Below are 12,573 nucleotides of genomic sequence, written 5' to 3'. Positions count from 1 at the left end.
ATTATTCACCTAAACTTAAGTGTTGCTTTGTTTTAGATTGTAAGTCACAGATTCGGATCAGATTCGGCAATGAAATTGACCCTATAAAGTCGATGAATTTTCTTGCACATACGCATAGAAACTAGAGCCTGACTGATTAATCGGGCAGCCGATAATATTGGCCGATATTAGCATTTAAAGAATCGGTATCAGATTATTTTATCTCAGATATTTGCCAAAATTACTAGATTTATTCACCAGTCAAGTCTTTCATTTGAGTTTCATGTATTACACTAGCAGTTATATTTCACCAGCAGAGTGTGCTGTATGGATTACAACAAGCATTATCACTCTCCAGAGTGTCAAGCAGTGATGCACGTACATGCACAGTAACTTCCAGTTAAATTACCATCTTCTATTTGATATCGTTTCCACAAGTGTTTGATAACTGCATCGAGGGATCAAAGTATTAATGTGTATATTTATATCTATCTGTCTATTTCTAAAAATCGAAGAGAGATCTAAGAAAGATAGCAGCTGATAAATCGGTATCAGATTTTTATCTCCCGGATATCAATCCAGCCCCAAAAACCCATAACGCCTTTCAGTGTTACTCAGCCTTCCTTAGTACTTCCTTCAATACATGAAAATACATTAACAGAATGAAAAAAAGTTCCTCATATGGACCACCAAATGGTCAATATTTCTCCCATAATCTATTAGTGTAATCCTTTTTTTCATCACATCAGGTTAAAGTGTAAACTTATTAACTAGTGCACTTGAAGAGATGGATTTTCAGCTTCAGTTTATTTAGCTGCAATAGTGAAATTCTTGCAGTTTGGGGGACACTTGTAAACCTAAATTTAATAATTGGTTATTTATTCTGGGGATTTTTTTGTGGGACTTTTCCATGGTTAATCAATTACAAACCTTGCTGTTACAGTGATATCAAATTCCATAAAATGTGCAAGATTTTTGGAAACACCGCCCACACCTCCAGCAGAAAAGTAGAAGCACTATCGGCTCATTAACATCGGGCCAATGGGTCACTGGAATACTTTACTTGACAAAGAGGGAGACATTATGTAAGTGAAAATGATGGCACAGAGGAATTTCATCACATTTTAGGAAAATAAAACTGGAACTAGCTGCGTGAGAAGCAGAAAAGGGTTTGATTTATATCTGTATTAAGTCATCCAAAGAAAACCCAATTATTATCATCATATTTCAAAGTTCTGTCGACAGGAAAGACTCGTCTCAGCTGCCACCCCTGTTATGATCTGGTTACCTGCAGGCACCCGATGAGACAGCTCTTACTCCACCATCTGTCTGTTCCAAAATTACAACAGAACAATACTGGGCCTCATAGCCGAGCCGAGCTTTCACACCTCTCAACAATGCCAAGTACAGCAGTGCTGTGGCCAGAAATCAGTCTGTCTCTCATGATGTACGTCCAGCTGGCTGCTTCTCAAATCAAAATATAATCTGCTTTTCAGTCTCTCTCTCCTGCACTGGTATTCCCTGTTTTCCCCCTCAATCCTTTTCCTCCCCCCCCCTATCAACTCTGAATTACATTTGGTTTATGATCACGGTCAGAATTTTTTCTTGGCTAATCCTATAAATTTGATGATGTGAAAAATATATATTTGACAATATGAGATTCCTCAAGACCAGGATAACTGTCCAAACTTCAGCCCTTGTTGCAGAATAAACACTCTGCTGGTTGATTTGTGAAAATAGGCAGCACTCCTTTTACAAAACAAATAAATACATTCAGAAAGTAAGAAAACTCTGGTGATTATACACTGCCTTTATCGCTTCTATTTGAGTAATATGATTCCCACAAAGGTTGAATCAAGGCTTGCCTTATAGGTGATGTTTTGAGGCATGAGTCGAAGCACCAGAACTCCTCAGTAAGCTATTTGATAGCACTAGACACTGCCAAGCTATGTAGCTAATGTTTAAAACGTTTCTTAGAAGAAAGCAATATTTCAAGACTTCTCTCTTCAAGTTTTTTTTTGTCAAAGACTTTTCACAGAGTGTGGGATTAAGACTGATTTTGTAAATGTCTGTTTGGCCTTTAACGATCAATGTTTCATCTATAGCATGTCAGTGAATAACAGCCCTAAATCAAATTATCCAAACATTCAGAGGGAATTCAGTGGGACAAACAACCTCTAACTAAGACCCCTCCCTCTAAACCTCATCTTTAGTGCTGCTAAGCTCCTCACATTTGTTAGAAGTGAAATTTGGATCAGCTGGGGTATGCAGGACTGGGAGCCAAGAAAGCAGGGGAGAGAGACTGAGGGGCCCATATGTGAGAGGGTCTGACACAGGAACTAGTTCATCATGCATTTCTCTCACAAGCCATTGCTCTGCTGTCTTTGTCTGCCTCTTGCTCTTCTCTCACAGTGGCAGTTTACTGAAGAGGATGCTTAAATCCCAGGCTGAAACAAAGACGGCTGGACGCCATTATGTTTAAATGTCTTCATCCTTTTATCGATCATGTCACGAATACTACAAGATGCAACAAGTTAGAATCTTATTTTAAGTATTTAAATGGAAGCTGGAGTTACATTTTAAGACCAAAATAAAAAGCCTTAAATAACAGGAACCATAGAAAAATCCAGAATGTTTCCAAAGTAGCAGAAATAAAAGAAGGCAGAAAGAAACCATGAAAACATTTCTGTGTGGTTAGGTTACCCAGTCATGTTGTGAATTATTGAGTTTTGTCCAGCACTTTGTGACTTATTTAGTTGGGTCACTATGCGTATTTGTTCTCTATGCAAGAGTGACATAAAAACATTTATATCATTGTCCTGCATGAAAGGTGCCGGAGGCCATCTCAGGAATCTCAATTATCTGTATTATTTGCAGTGTCCCAATTTAATGGCTTGATATGCGATTTTTCACACTTAAATGTAATAGAAATTATGTATATCCTCTGAAAATAACTCTGTGTCATGACTGTCTACAATGGGTGTGACACCTGAGTCCCACTGTCTGTGATGCTTTCCGAGCTTTCCTAGCCAAATACTGCCTGAAAAATAAAACAGACAGTAACACGTTCCTGTTATACCGGTGTTTTGTCAGTAATTATTTTAAAAACGTCGCGCTAATAACGTATCATAAGCGCTCGTGCGCGCATGTGTGTCACAGTTGAAAGGCAGCCGACGTCTTCACTGCTGTCCCTCCCGCGAGCTCACTCGCACACAGATTTTAGCGCAGGTTTTCTCTGATAAAAAACAAGTTTGGTAAAACGGTTTTAAAACCATCAGATCACGACAAAAGCCGAGCTTAACTCAGCTTTCAAAGGAAAAAAATCACTGGAAGAGTCGAGAGTGACAGCTGGGCATGACGAAACCAGAACAGAGAAAAGTTTCAGCCACAGTGACAGACAGCTGGAGCTGAAACACGCTGCAGCTAAATTTCCCCTTAAAGTTAAAGACTAGATCCTGGTAAAGATAAAAGTTATTCACAAAGCATCTTAGCCCTTAAGAGAGCTCCTAAAGTAAAGATCTAAGGATGAAGAGTTTCTCACAGAGAAGAAAGAAGGAGAGAAAGGTGATTATAATAATTCCAGCTCTATCACAGCCTCATATTAATATCAAATCAGATTAAGTAGACTCTTACAGTTACCAGCATCGTGAATAAACATAGAGCACATAGATATAAGAAACATACACAATATTTGTATAATTAGTTCTCAATTAATTAAATAAAAGTTGTAATTTACTTTTGCACCAGAATGGTTCAAGAGTAAATTTGTGTTATTTTTCAAATCAAAAGTAACGTTCCTGGGCCAGTGGTTACGATGTTCGGGCCAGTGATCTTTGAAAACCCTCCGGGCCACTGGCAAATTTCACTTAATGTCAACTCCTGCATTAGCATGCTAACACAACAATGCAGCGCGAGTTGTTTTGGTTTCATGCTGGTGCTCAAGGGCGACATCTGCTGGATCAAAAAATCACATATTAAGCCTTTAACATCAAACTTTGCAATGATACAGCGTCACACTTTATACACAATCCATAGTGTGGACTGAAAGTGCGAAGATCAATTTGGGTATACATGACAGCTTAACAGCAGGACCTCCACAGTAAATCCATCTTTTCATTAATACACTAGAGGCCCATTCACACAGTGTACAGTTCAATATGTCGATAAGGAGTCCATGTGAGACCAGAACTTCAGAGTTCTGATCCAAAAGACAGAAATCTCAGTGACAGTTGTAATCACACAAATAACCCAAAATTCTAGCCTGGGAATAGTTTTTTTTTAACAGCCTGTTGTGTTGCTTGGTTAAATTGGTAAGACAAAGTGTATTAAAAATAATGTTTTTAGTGGAATCAACAAACAGCGTTTCCCAAAAGCCCTTAACCTTAACCTTTTGTCCTTGGGAATGAAGAGTAAACCCTGGGAAGACAATTCAACTACTACAGAAAATCGAGGTTAATGAGAGAATTGCAATGTTGCAAAAGGCTGATTCAAAGAAGATGACCTGCCATGACCTCAGCTTCCTATAAAAGACAACAATTGGGTGTCATCATGCATAGTCAGACCCAATGCTTCCTTAACCCCTCTGTCCCCTTCTATCCCTCTGTAATGCTGTTAACCACTCTCTGTACGCAGCATTCATTCATACTTGAGCCAACATCCTACTCACTTTCCAAATCGAATTATCTGAAATACACAGATATGTTATTGTGCGCCCTGGGGCAACAGAGACAACTCCCCAGAGGGACACTGTGGGAATCTGTCTCTCGCAAGAAATAGTTCCACATGCGCACATTCTTCACATCTGAAGAACACGTTAGAACAGCAAGGGCACAACTTCTGCTTTTTTCAACTGTCAAAATCGTCACCCTGAGCAGCTGAGTGCGCTGGATGCCCCATGTGCTTCACTCCTTTTAACCTGTGCTAATGACCCACAATCACACAACAACGAAAACACACTCAGGTGAGTGACAAAATAGATGGGCAGGTGTGCTCACATAATCACACACACATACTCTGACATGAACAGGAGCAAACACATGCATGCATATCGTCACTCATGGGGTCCAATGTAGAGGTTGCGAACTTACCCACAACCATTAACGTGAACTCAAAGCCTCTTTTGACGGACTTCCGGTACACCTGGTTAGGAAGATTGGCGAAGCCGACATAGCCCTCCAGATTCCGCTGCTGAGGAAAAACACACACACACACAGACACACTTTTTATCACTTCATGAACTATACACAGCATGAAAACCACAAGCTGTCAAACTGAATCTTAATCTAATCAAAGTAAAGGCCTGTAATAGCATATACAGAGCATAAGCCCTTATTAACTCATAGATGTATGCAACACACACACAGACCCTGTAACTATGGTATTTTACGCGTGTAAACAAACACACAGCGCTAAGATTTTTTGGCTTCAGGCAGACACACACAGTTGTGAGCCTTCAATTAGTATTTTTGTGTCCCTTTGATGTGAAGTGTGCAGCTGAGATAAATACAAGAGAGAACAAAAAGGTGTTAAAGATGGGGAAAGAGGTGAGGGGGAGGCAGTCTTTAAAATAACAGGGACCAAAGAGGAAGGGATGACAACTGTGCCACTCAGTCCATCAAACAAGCAAACTGAAACAGAAAAGTGATTTAAGCCTATAAATGAAGCTCCTAAAGCAGAAATAAGATGAAAATAACACGACACTAACAGACTAAATCTCCCTACGTGTTGAGTCATGGTGAGGAGGGTAGCTCTCAAACAGGCTGCCAGGCCCCCACGCTCCTCTCCTTTTTTACCACTGAGGTTTTCTCTGAATCAATCCCTTTCTCCCTTCTCCATCTCCCTCTGCCTCCCTAACTCCCAGCATGTTGTCAGAACCACCAGCACCCTCCAATCACCATGCATGGTCCTGCACGCTACATGAGGCAAACACAATCGATTGCCGGCCCGGTCTGCCTCGCTGTGAGCGCGGCCTCTCAGGCTCTGTCATGCATGGAACAGATGGAGAAGTGTGGCTCTGTGTTCATGGGTCTCCTGAAACAGCAGGACCTGCAGCTGACCCTCTGACCTAATCAAACTACCACATAAAGTCACAGATTAGACACATCCCCTCCAATGAAAGCATTAAATAACATGGCATTCTATAACAACCTTCATCTACGGGGGAATTTAATTTATTACTAATTAACATCTACCCCCGTTTCGGTAGAGCTTTGGAGAAGTTCATTCCTAAAAGTGTAGCCTCCAACTCTGAACAGTAGGTGATCTGAATTTCAGGGCCATACTTAAGCCCCGTTTCCACCAAGCGGTCCGGTTCAGTTTGGTTCGGTAGGGTACAAATTTATTGGCATTTCCACTGGCAAAAGCTGGGAATGGTATCAAAATAAGGGATCCGGTACCGTCCTACTTTTTTGGTACCCTTTTGTTGGGGTGCCAAGGGTACCGATCAGACCATAAAGGGTCCCATTCTTCTTCTTCTTCGTTGAACTTAATTAATAGCTGGCTACACTGTGTTGGGCTGCTATGATGTCACACTATTACATAGCTGACGCGGCTATCTCCATGTACTCCGCTTACCAAATAAGGGTAGGGTTGGCTGCCGCAAGCAAGTTTAGGGTTTACGGTACCGAACTGTTCTGAACCAAACCGGACTGCTTGGTGGAAGCAGAGCTTTCGCAAGCAATCTTAGAAGACAATGCATGTAAAGAAGACATCTCTAGGGTCGAATTTAGTCATACATGTTCACTGCTTCAATTGCTTTCTTGTCAACTCCCATTATGATGTCTCATCATCTTTGGATAAGCTACCAAACTGTAGCCTAAAGAAGTAGCTTTTTTTGTAGTCTTTTTCTCATTTTCAAGACTGATCCTTTAAGAGAGATCCTGAAGGAGAGCTTATGCCTGACTGCAACTTCAAACAGAGAAGATTCAATATTTGTTTAGCCTTTAGCCTCCTTGCATCTGGTAGTTAACTGTTCAAAAACAATTGGGCAGGAGAGACAACACAGAATCCAACGCAGGAAGTTTTGATTAATGACTGACTACAAAAGAAGATGAATTAGCCTCATCTCCCGCACTGAAACCAATACAGAGAGCCTTCGTGTCAGGCCTACCAGTTACAATGTAGTTTAGTGTTGACTTTGCATTCGTACAAGTACTTATCATATACTCATATTAAATGTCCCTTTGAGGCTGATCTGTACTGTATTACCAATTTTGTAATATTGACTGTGACATGTATTCAACAGTAAACTACCAACCAACATCCCCTGTGATGCAATACACGTACAGAACGCTGTAAAAGAAAAGGAAACGATCTATTTGCCTCATCAATACTCTGATGTATGCCACTCGACAGCAAGCGTAACTGCTCTGAACAAGCCTGAAGCACTTTCCACCGTTTCCTACTTTGATCCACCCACAAACAAGTTTATGTGCATGTGTTACATAAGATGCCGACTGCGATGGTCTGTCCATTCCCCAGTAGCTGTGATGTGGGTGGCACAGGTAATAAAACAGCGGAAATCATTAGTGCAGGCTGCTCTGCTCAAGTGTTCAGCTACTTGAAGCTCTCTGTGTGTGTGAGTGAGTGTGCCTGTGTTCATGTGTGTGAAGAGGGAGGTAAGTATGGACATGCATTAATGGAGAGATGTAGGTAGGGAGGATTCTGTGGATCAAAATGTTGACTACATGAGTACAACTGTGTGTTTGCATGGTTTAAAATGCATCACACATACATGCTCATTTGGGCATGAATATAGAAACCATACTTTGAAAAGGGACCTTGCATCTGCAACACACAAATAGACTTCTGTACAACAATCACTCATTACATTTCCTAACAATATTTGTATCCATTACAGTATCACAAGTATTTACAATGCCGCAAAGACACAAACACACACACATTCACTCAATGAAATGCATTATGGTTAATGTAGTTCTTGAAAGTGGTAAGGGACTTCATCTGGGGACATAATGGGGGATGAGGAAGAGAAAGGCTAGTCATCCCATACTGTTAATGTTAACCCCTCCCCCCACTCCACACAGTGGGTGATAGTAGCTGCCGGATTCACTGACATCATCTGTATTGCCAAGTCCACCCACTTCATGCATACAGCAGCTGATGCTGAGGCCCTCAGCTGTTTTAAACTTGCATTTATGACAGACAGAATATGAATGTTGCCATAAATATTACATCACTTAACACTGAAGGAGAGCAGAAATATGTATATATTATTATTATTATATATATGAGTGCAAGTGCAATTTCTTTCTTTCTCTATTAGTTATTCTTTTTAGCACTGAGGATATTTTGCTATATAACTGTGTGTAGGCAGAAACAAACAGATTCAACGCAAACACATTGTGTGGCATGATGTGTAATCTGCGTGTGATCTGTGTTACTCATAGATAAATGGAAATGTCAGCAAAATAAAAAAAAAAACACTTTACAAAGCAAGCCCGATGTGGTCAACTAATATTCTGAGTGAAGAATTAGACCAAACTTAATTAAAATGCACACAGTTTAATGATGATCTGATAAATATATAAATATTACATTTTAAGAACATGGCTGAATTCTTAAAGTGGCATAGTACTTAAAAAAACTCCCCTTTACGCTATATAGAGGAGGGAGGCGTGATGCATTGTTTTAAACGATAATACGTCCCTTATTACATTTTGTTTGGTATAAAACGTACAGCCGATTTTAACAGAATACAAATATTAACGAGTCAGAAACAGTGAACGATGTTTTATTAAGTTATCTATCCGTGAAGAGAACGATTAATCCTAAAACGCACATACTGTAAGACGAGTTTGGTAGTTCTCCATTAAGCTAGCTATACAACAAGGAGCAACTAAACCGGTTATACAGAATATTAAAATGTGGATTTTAATAACAAGTCTGTTTAAAATATCAGCACTCTTAACAGCTGTATCGGTGTTTATTTCATAAGACATATGGACTTACAGCGATGCTCGGAACCGCAGCCTCTGGTCGTTCAATCATCGTCCTGTCACCACCCAGCCGACACAGTCACCGAGGCATACACCGAAAACAATGTCCAAAAAACGACGGAGCGGAATGGAATGAAGCGCCCTCACAAAGCCTCAAATACGTGAAGACTAAAGAAACAAAGTGCGTCCGAAAATGAATGAATGAGGTTAAATTACATATGGCCGCTAACGGATACTACTACCAGATGTAACACACTGAAGGAAAGTGACCCTACCGATTTTTTTTTCGCGTGAGACAAACAAGCAGGATTAACAAGAAAACATCCGGTCAGCGATTTCAGAATAAAACGGATTTAGTGAAATATTTTTTTTCTTCACGGTAGCCATACAGGAATTGAAGAAAGAACATAGCATGGTTCCGTATTTGGTTTTAATTCCTGAACACGGTGTTTTTCTGTAAAAATGACTCAACCTGCATGGTATCCCCCCAATGTTATAAGGCCTATAGGCCTATCTACAATTTTCAGACCAAAATTATGTTGGCTACCCTGGGTGAAGGCAACGTTACCCGGTCTACTGTCAGTTCAAATGCTTATTATAATTTTGACTTCATAATAAAACATGTTGGACATAAGTCGCATACATACTTACATATATGCACAAACAAATAAAATAACCAAAAGAGATATCAGTATATCGAACACCTTGAGCAAAATAAAAAAAAGAATAATTTAAAAAAAGCTTACTGTATTGTTCAGTTTGTCAAAATTATCATGTGTTAACTATGGAAGTTATTATGGCTAATTGTTTTATAAATGTGTTCATATCTGCGAGACAGTAGTCAATCAATGTCACTTTCAATATTTTTACAGTCTATGCTTTCAATACAATACACTCCAGTAAGACTTAAATACAGATAAGAGCTGGAAAAATGGAAGAACGAGAGTTGGGTTTTAATTTTGAAATTATACCAAATTTTCTGTCTTTTCCTGGCTGTGTGTGGCTAGCTTGATACGCCTGCAGGGGAACAGGATCGATCCTATTGGTCCAAGAAAAACGTGTGTGTGTGTGTGTGTGTGTGTGTGTGTGTGTGTGTGTGTGTGTGTGTGTGTGTGTGTGTGTGTGTGTGTGTGTGTGTGTGTGTGTGTGTGTGTGTGTGTGTGTGTGTGTGCGTGTGTGTGTGTAGTCTTGTGCAAAGGCTAAAATGTGTTGCCTTCAAAGACCAGTTAATAGCGTTACAAAATCAAGATAGCGACGTGGTAGCCTAGATGCAACTTGATATTAATGATTTTACCCAGTGAAACACACGTTCTGTAAAAGCAAATAAAGGAGAAAGAAATTGTAGGGCTTTTTGAAAGTTTCGGGCCGCATGCCTGGTCAAATATTTGGGTACCAGCATTCGCTCTGAGAAGCCACAGAAGGTAACACATGACATTATTCACTACAATGAATTTATTACTCACAATAATGACTAGAAAATATACAGTAATTCTTTAGAACAAATTACACTTTTCTCTAAGTCTGAATCTCTCAGTATTTTTGGCTTGGTAAAGATGGATTTCATGAGAAGCAGGATTTTTTAATTCTTATTCTGATCCATCTCATTCCGTCTATTTTACTGGGAATAGATGTCTGGGATTAAAAGCAACATTTCTGATGACTTTTTCTGTCCCTACGATAATTGACAAGATGGGATATCCCATTATCTGCCTTTTTCCTGGGGCTAACAATTCTGAAGTGGGAACAACATCCAAGGAATCATCTGAGTTTCTGATAAACATAGCTATCTTTTCTTGTTGCATAGCCTATTATTTCGTGAACTATGTCAAAGATGCACTAGATGCACTAATGATCATATCTTTGCAGTTGCTCAGACTTGAGAGAGTGTATGGTACATTGGTGACCTCTCGTGGTCATCAAAGCAACTGCATCATGTTATCATATTAACAATATTGTCTTTTACATTTGTTTGTCATCACTTAAACCATAGATGATTAGTTCTGGGTCACTTTTTTTTCTCTATTTTTTAATTTTATTTGTTAATTTATTTATTTCATCGACGTAACAATACAATTAAAAACAAACATAAAACCTCAAATCTTTAATGAAAAGGAGCAGAAAGAAGAGTAATCTTATATAATCTGCCCCTCTTCCACAAGACATTAGTTAACAAAACACATAATACAAAATCAATTTAAAATAAAATAAATTGTCTGCAGGCAAACACAGCCACTCACAGCCCCAGAAGGTCCTCGGTAACAATTCACTTTATATTTAAAGCAGATCACAAACTAATTTTCGTGCCGTCACAACACCAAAAAGAACAAAAAACCTTGTCAACACATTTCATCACATCTCTTCAACAAACTGGCATTACTTTTTCTTTTAAATATCATGATTGATTTAGATCATTTGGTTTCTCTGTTGAGATTGTTCCATAAACGGATTCCTTTCACAGTAAAACAACATGCCCTCAATTCTTATTCTTATTCTTATTCTCTTAGTGCACTTTACATTTATTTTATCTGCCATACATGAGCCACCTGCTACAAGTTGTGATTCCATGAAAAAGAGTGGTGCACTTAGTGTAAAGTCTTAAACTCTATTGGTGAACAGCATTACTGAGAAATATTTATCTAAAGTTAGCAAAAATTTATGAAAATTTGCCCTCATAAACTGCTTGTCATGCCCGACCAAGAAAAAGCAATGAAAGTCATTATCTAAAAAATGCAGTAATACTCAAAAAGTAATTTGTTTGACGAAGAATGTGCTATTTCTTTCTCAAAAAGTTAATTAGTTTGGCTCTAGGAAAATCAGCTTTTGGCTCTCAAAGCAACATCTTATTACTTTACTCTTGTTCAGTTCCAAGTATTATCTGACAGATAGAGGACCCTACAGATCTTACGCTGCAGTTCTGTGAGAAAACTGCTTATTAGTAGAAAAAAGACCTTGGCCTACTTGAAGAAAGATAAAAAAAGATCAAAAGCAGAATGAAAGAGTATCAAGCTTACTTACAATACCTGATATTCATTTGGATGTAGCAAATACTATCACTTCAACATTTAACATTGATTCAAGAAGCCTGAAAGTGACATCACCCACCTGTTACTGCAGGGCTCTGGAGTCTCATCGAAGTCTTTCTCAGGGAAACCTGGTCTGTTAGGTAGAGACAGCATTCAACCCACTTTGGATGGTGCAGCTCTATCATCTAGAAACATGGCGGAGTTTATTAGTCCCAAACCGTGACCGTGACTTCCTTGCCGCTGAGGTGGAGGTGGGAGCAGGCCGTGCATGATTGAGGACGGCGGTGGTTGTTGCGTTAACGTTTATCCTTCAAGAAATGAAAACGGATGAGTTGTCAAAAAATCACACTCCGTACAATGTGTGCTGATCAAGACGTGAGCTAATCAGACCTATTTTGTTTTTTTGAATCACGTTGTAAACGTGTACATTTACGATGTAAAAACAGGCTTTTTTAAATGGTTGTGTATGTGACTTCCGGGGCTTCTGCAGCCAGCCTCCAAGTGGACACTCGATGAACTGCAGGATTTAGCACTTGGTCATCGGCTTCAATTTTTAATGAAGTCATTGATGAATTAATGTACAAGAATGAATATATGACAGAAACAAACGTTGG

The 12,573-nt window shown here is 39.3% G+C and overlaps 1 protein-coding gene across 2 annotated transcripts in view; it reads right to left on the bottom strand.

The window, feature by feature from the left end:
* Positions 1 to 9,228, bottom strand: part of LOC132973089 (septin-7-like) — a 46,036-nt gene extending 36,808 nt beyond the window's left edge. Inside the window, exons 1-2 of one of the 2 annotated variants that reach the window (XM_061036318.1) lie at positions 8,950 to 9,228; positions 5,067 to 5,166 (exon numbers count right to left, since the gene is read on the bottom strand). In XM_061036318.1, coding sequence (XP_060892301.1) covers positions 5,067 to 5,166; positions 8,950 to 8,988 — 139 coding nt within the window. In that variant the 5' untranslated portion in view covers positions 8,989 to 9,228. The remainder of the gene's footprint in view (positions 1 to 5,066; positions 5,167 to 8,949) is intronic. The other variant, XM_061036319.1, reaches the window with a different exon arrangement.
* Between the last annotated feature and the right edge of the window lie 3,345 nt (positions 9,229 to 12,573).

The sequence above is a fragment of the Labrus mixtus genome, chromosome 4, assembly GCF_963584025.1.
Source record: "Labrus mixtus chromosome 4, fLabMix1.1, whole genome shotgun sequence".
NCBI classification, from domain to species: domain Eukaryota; kingdom Metazoa; phylum Chordata; class Actinopteri; order Labriformes; family Labridae; genus Labrus; species Labrus mixtus.
This window is presented reverse-complemented; position numbering and strand designations above follow the sequence as displayed.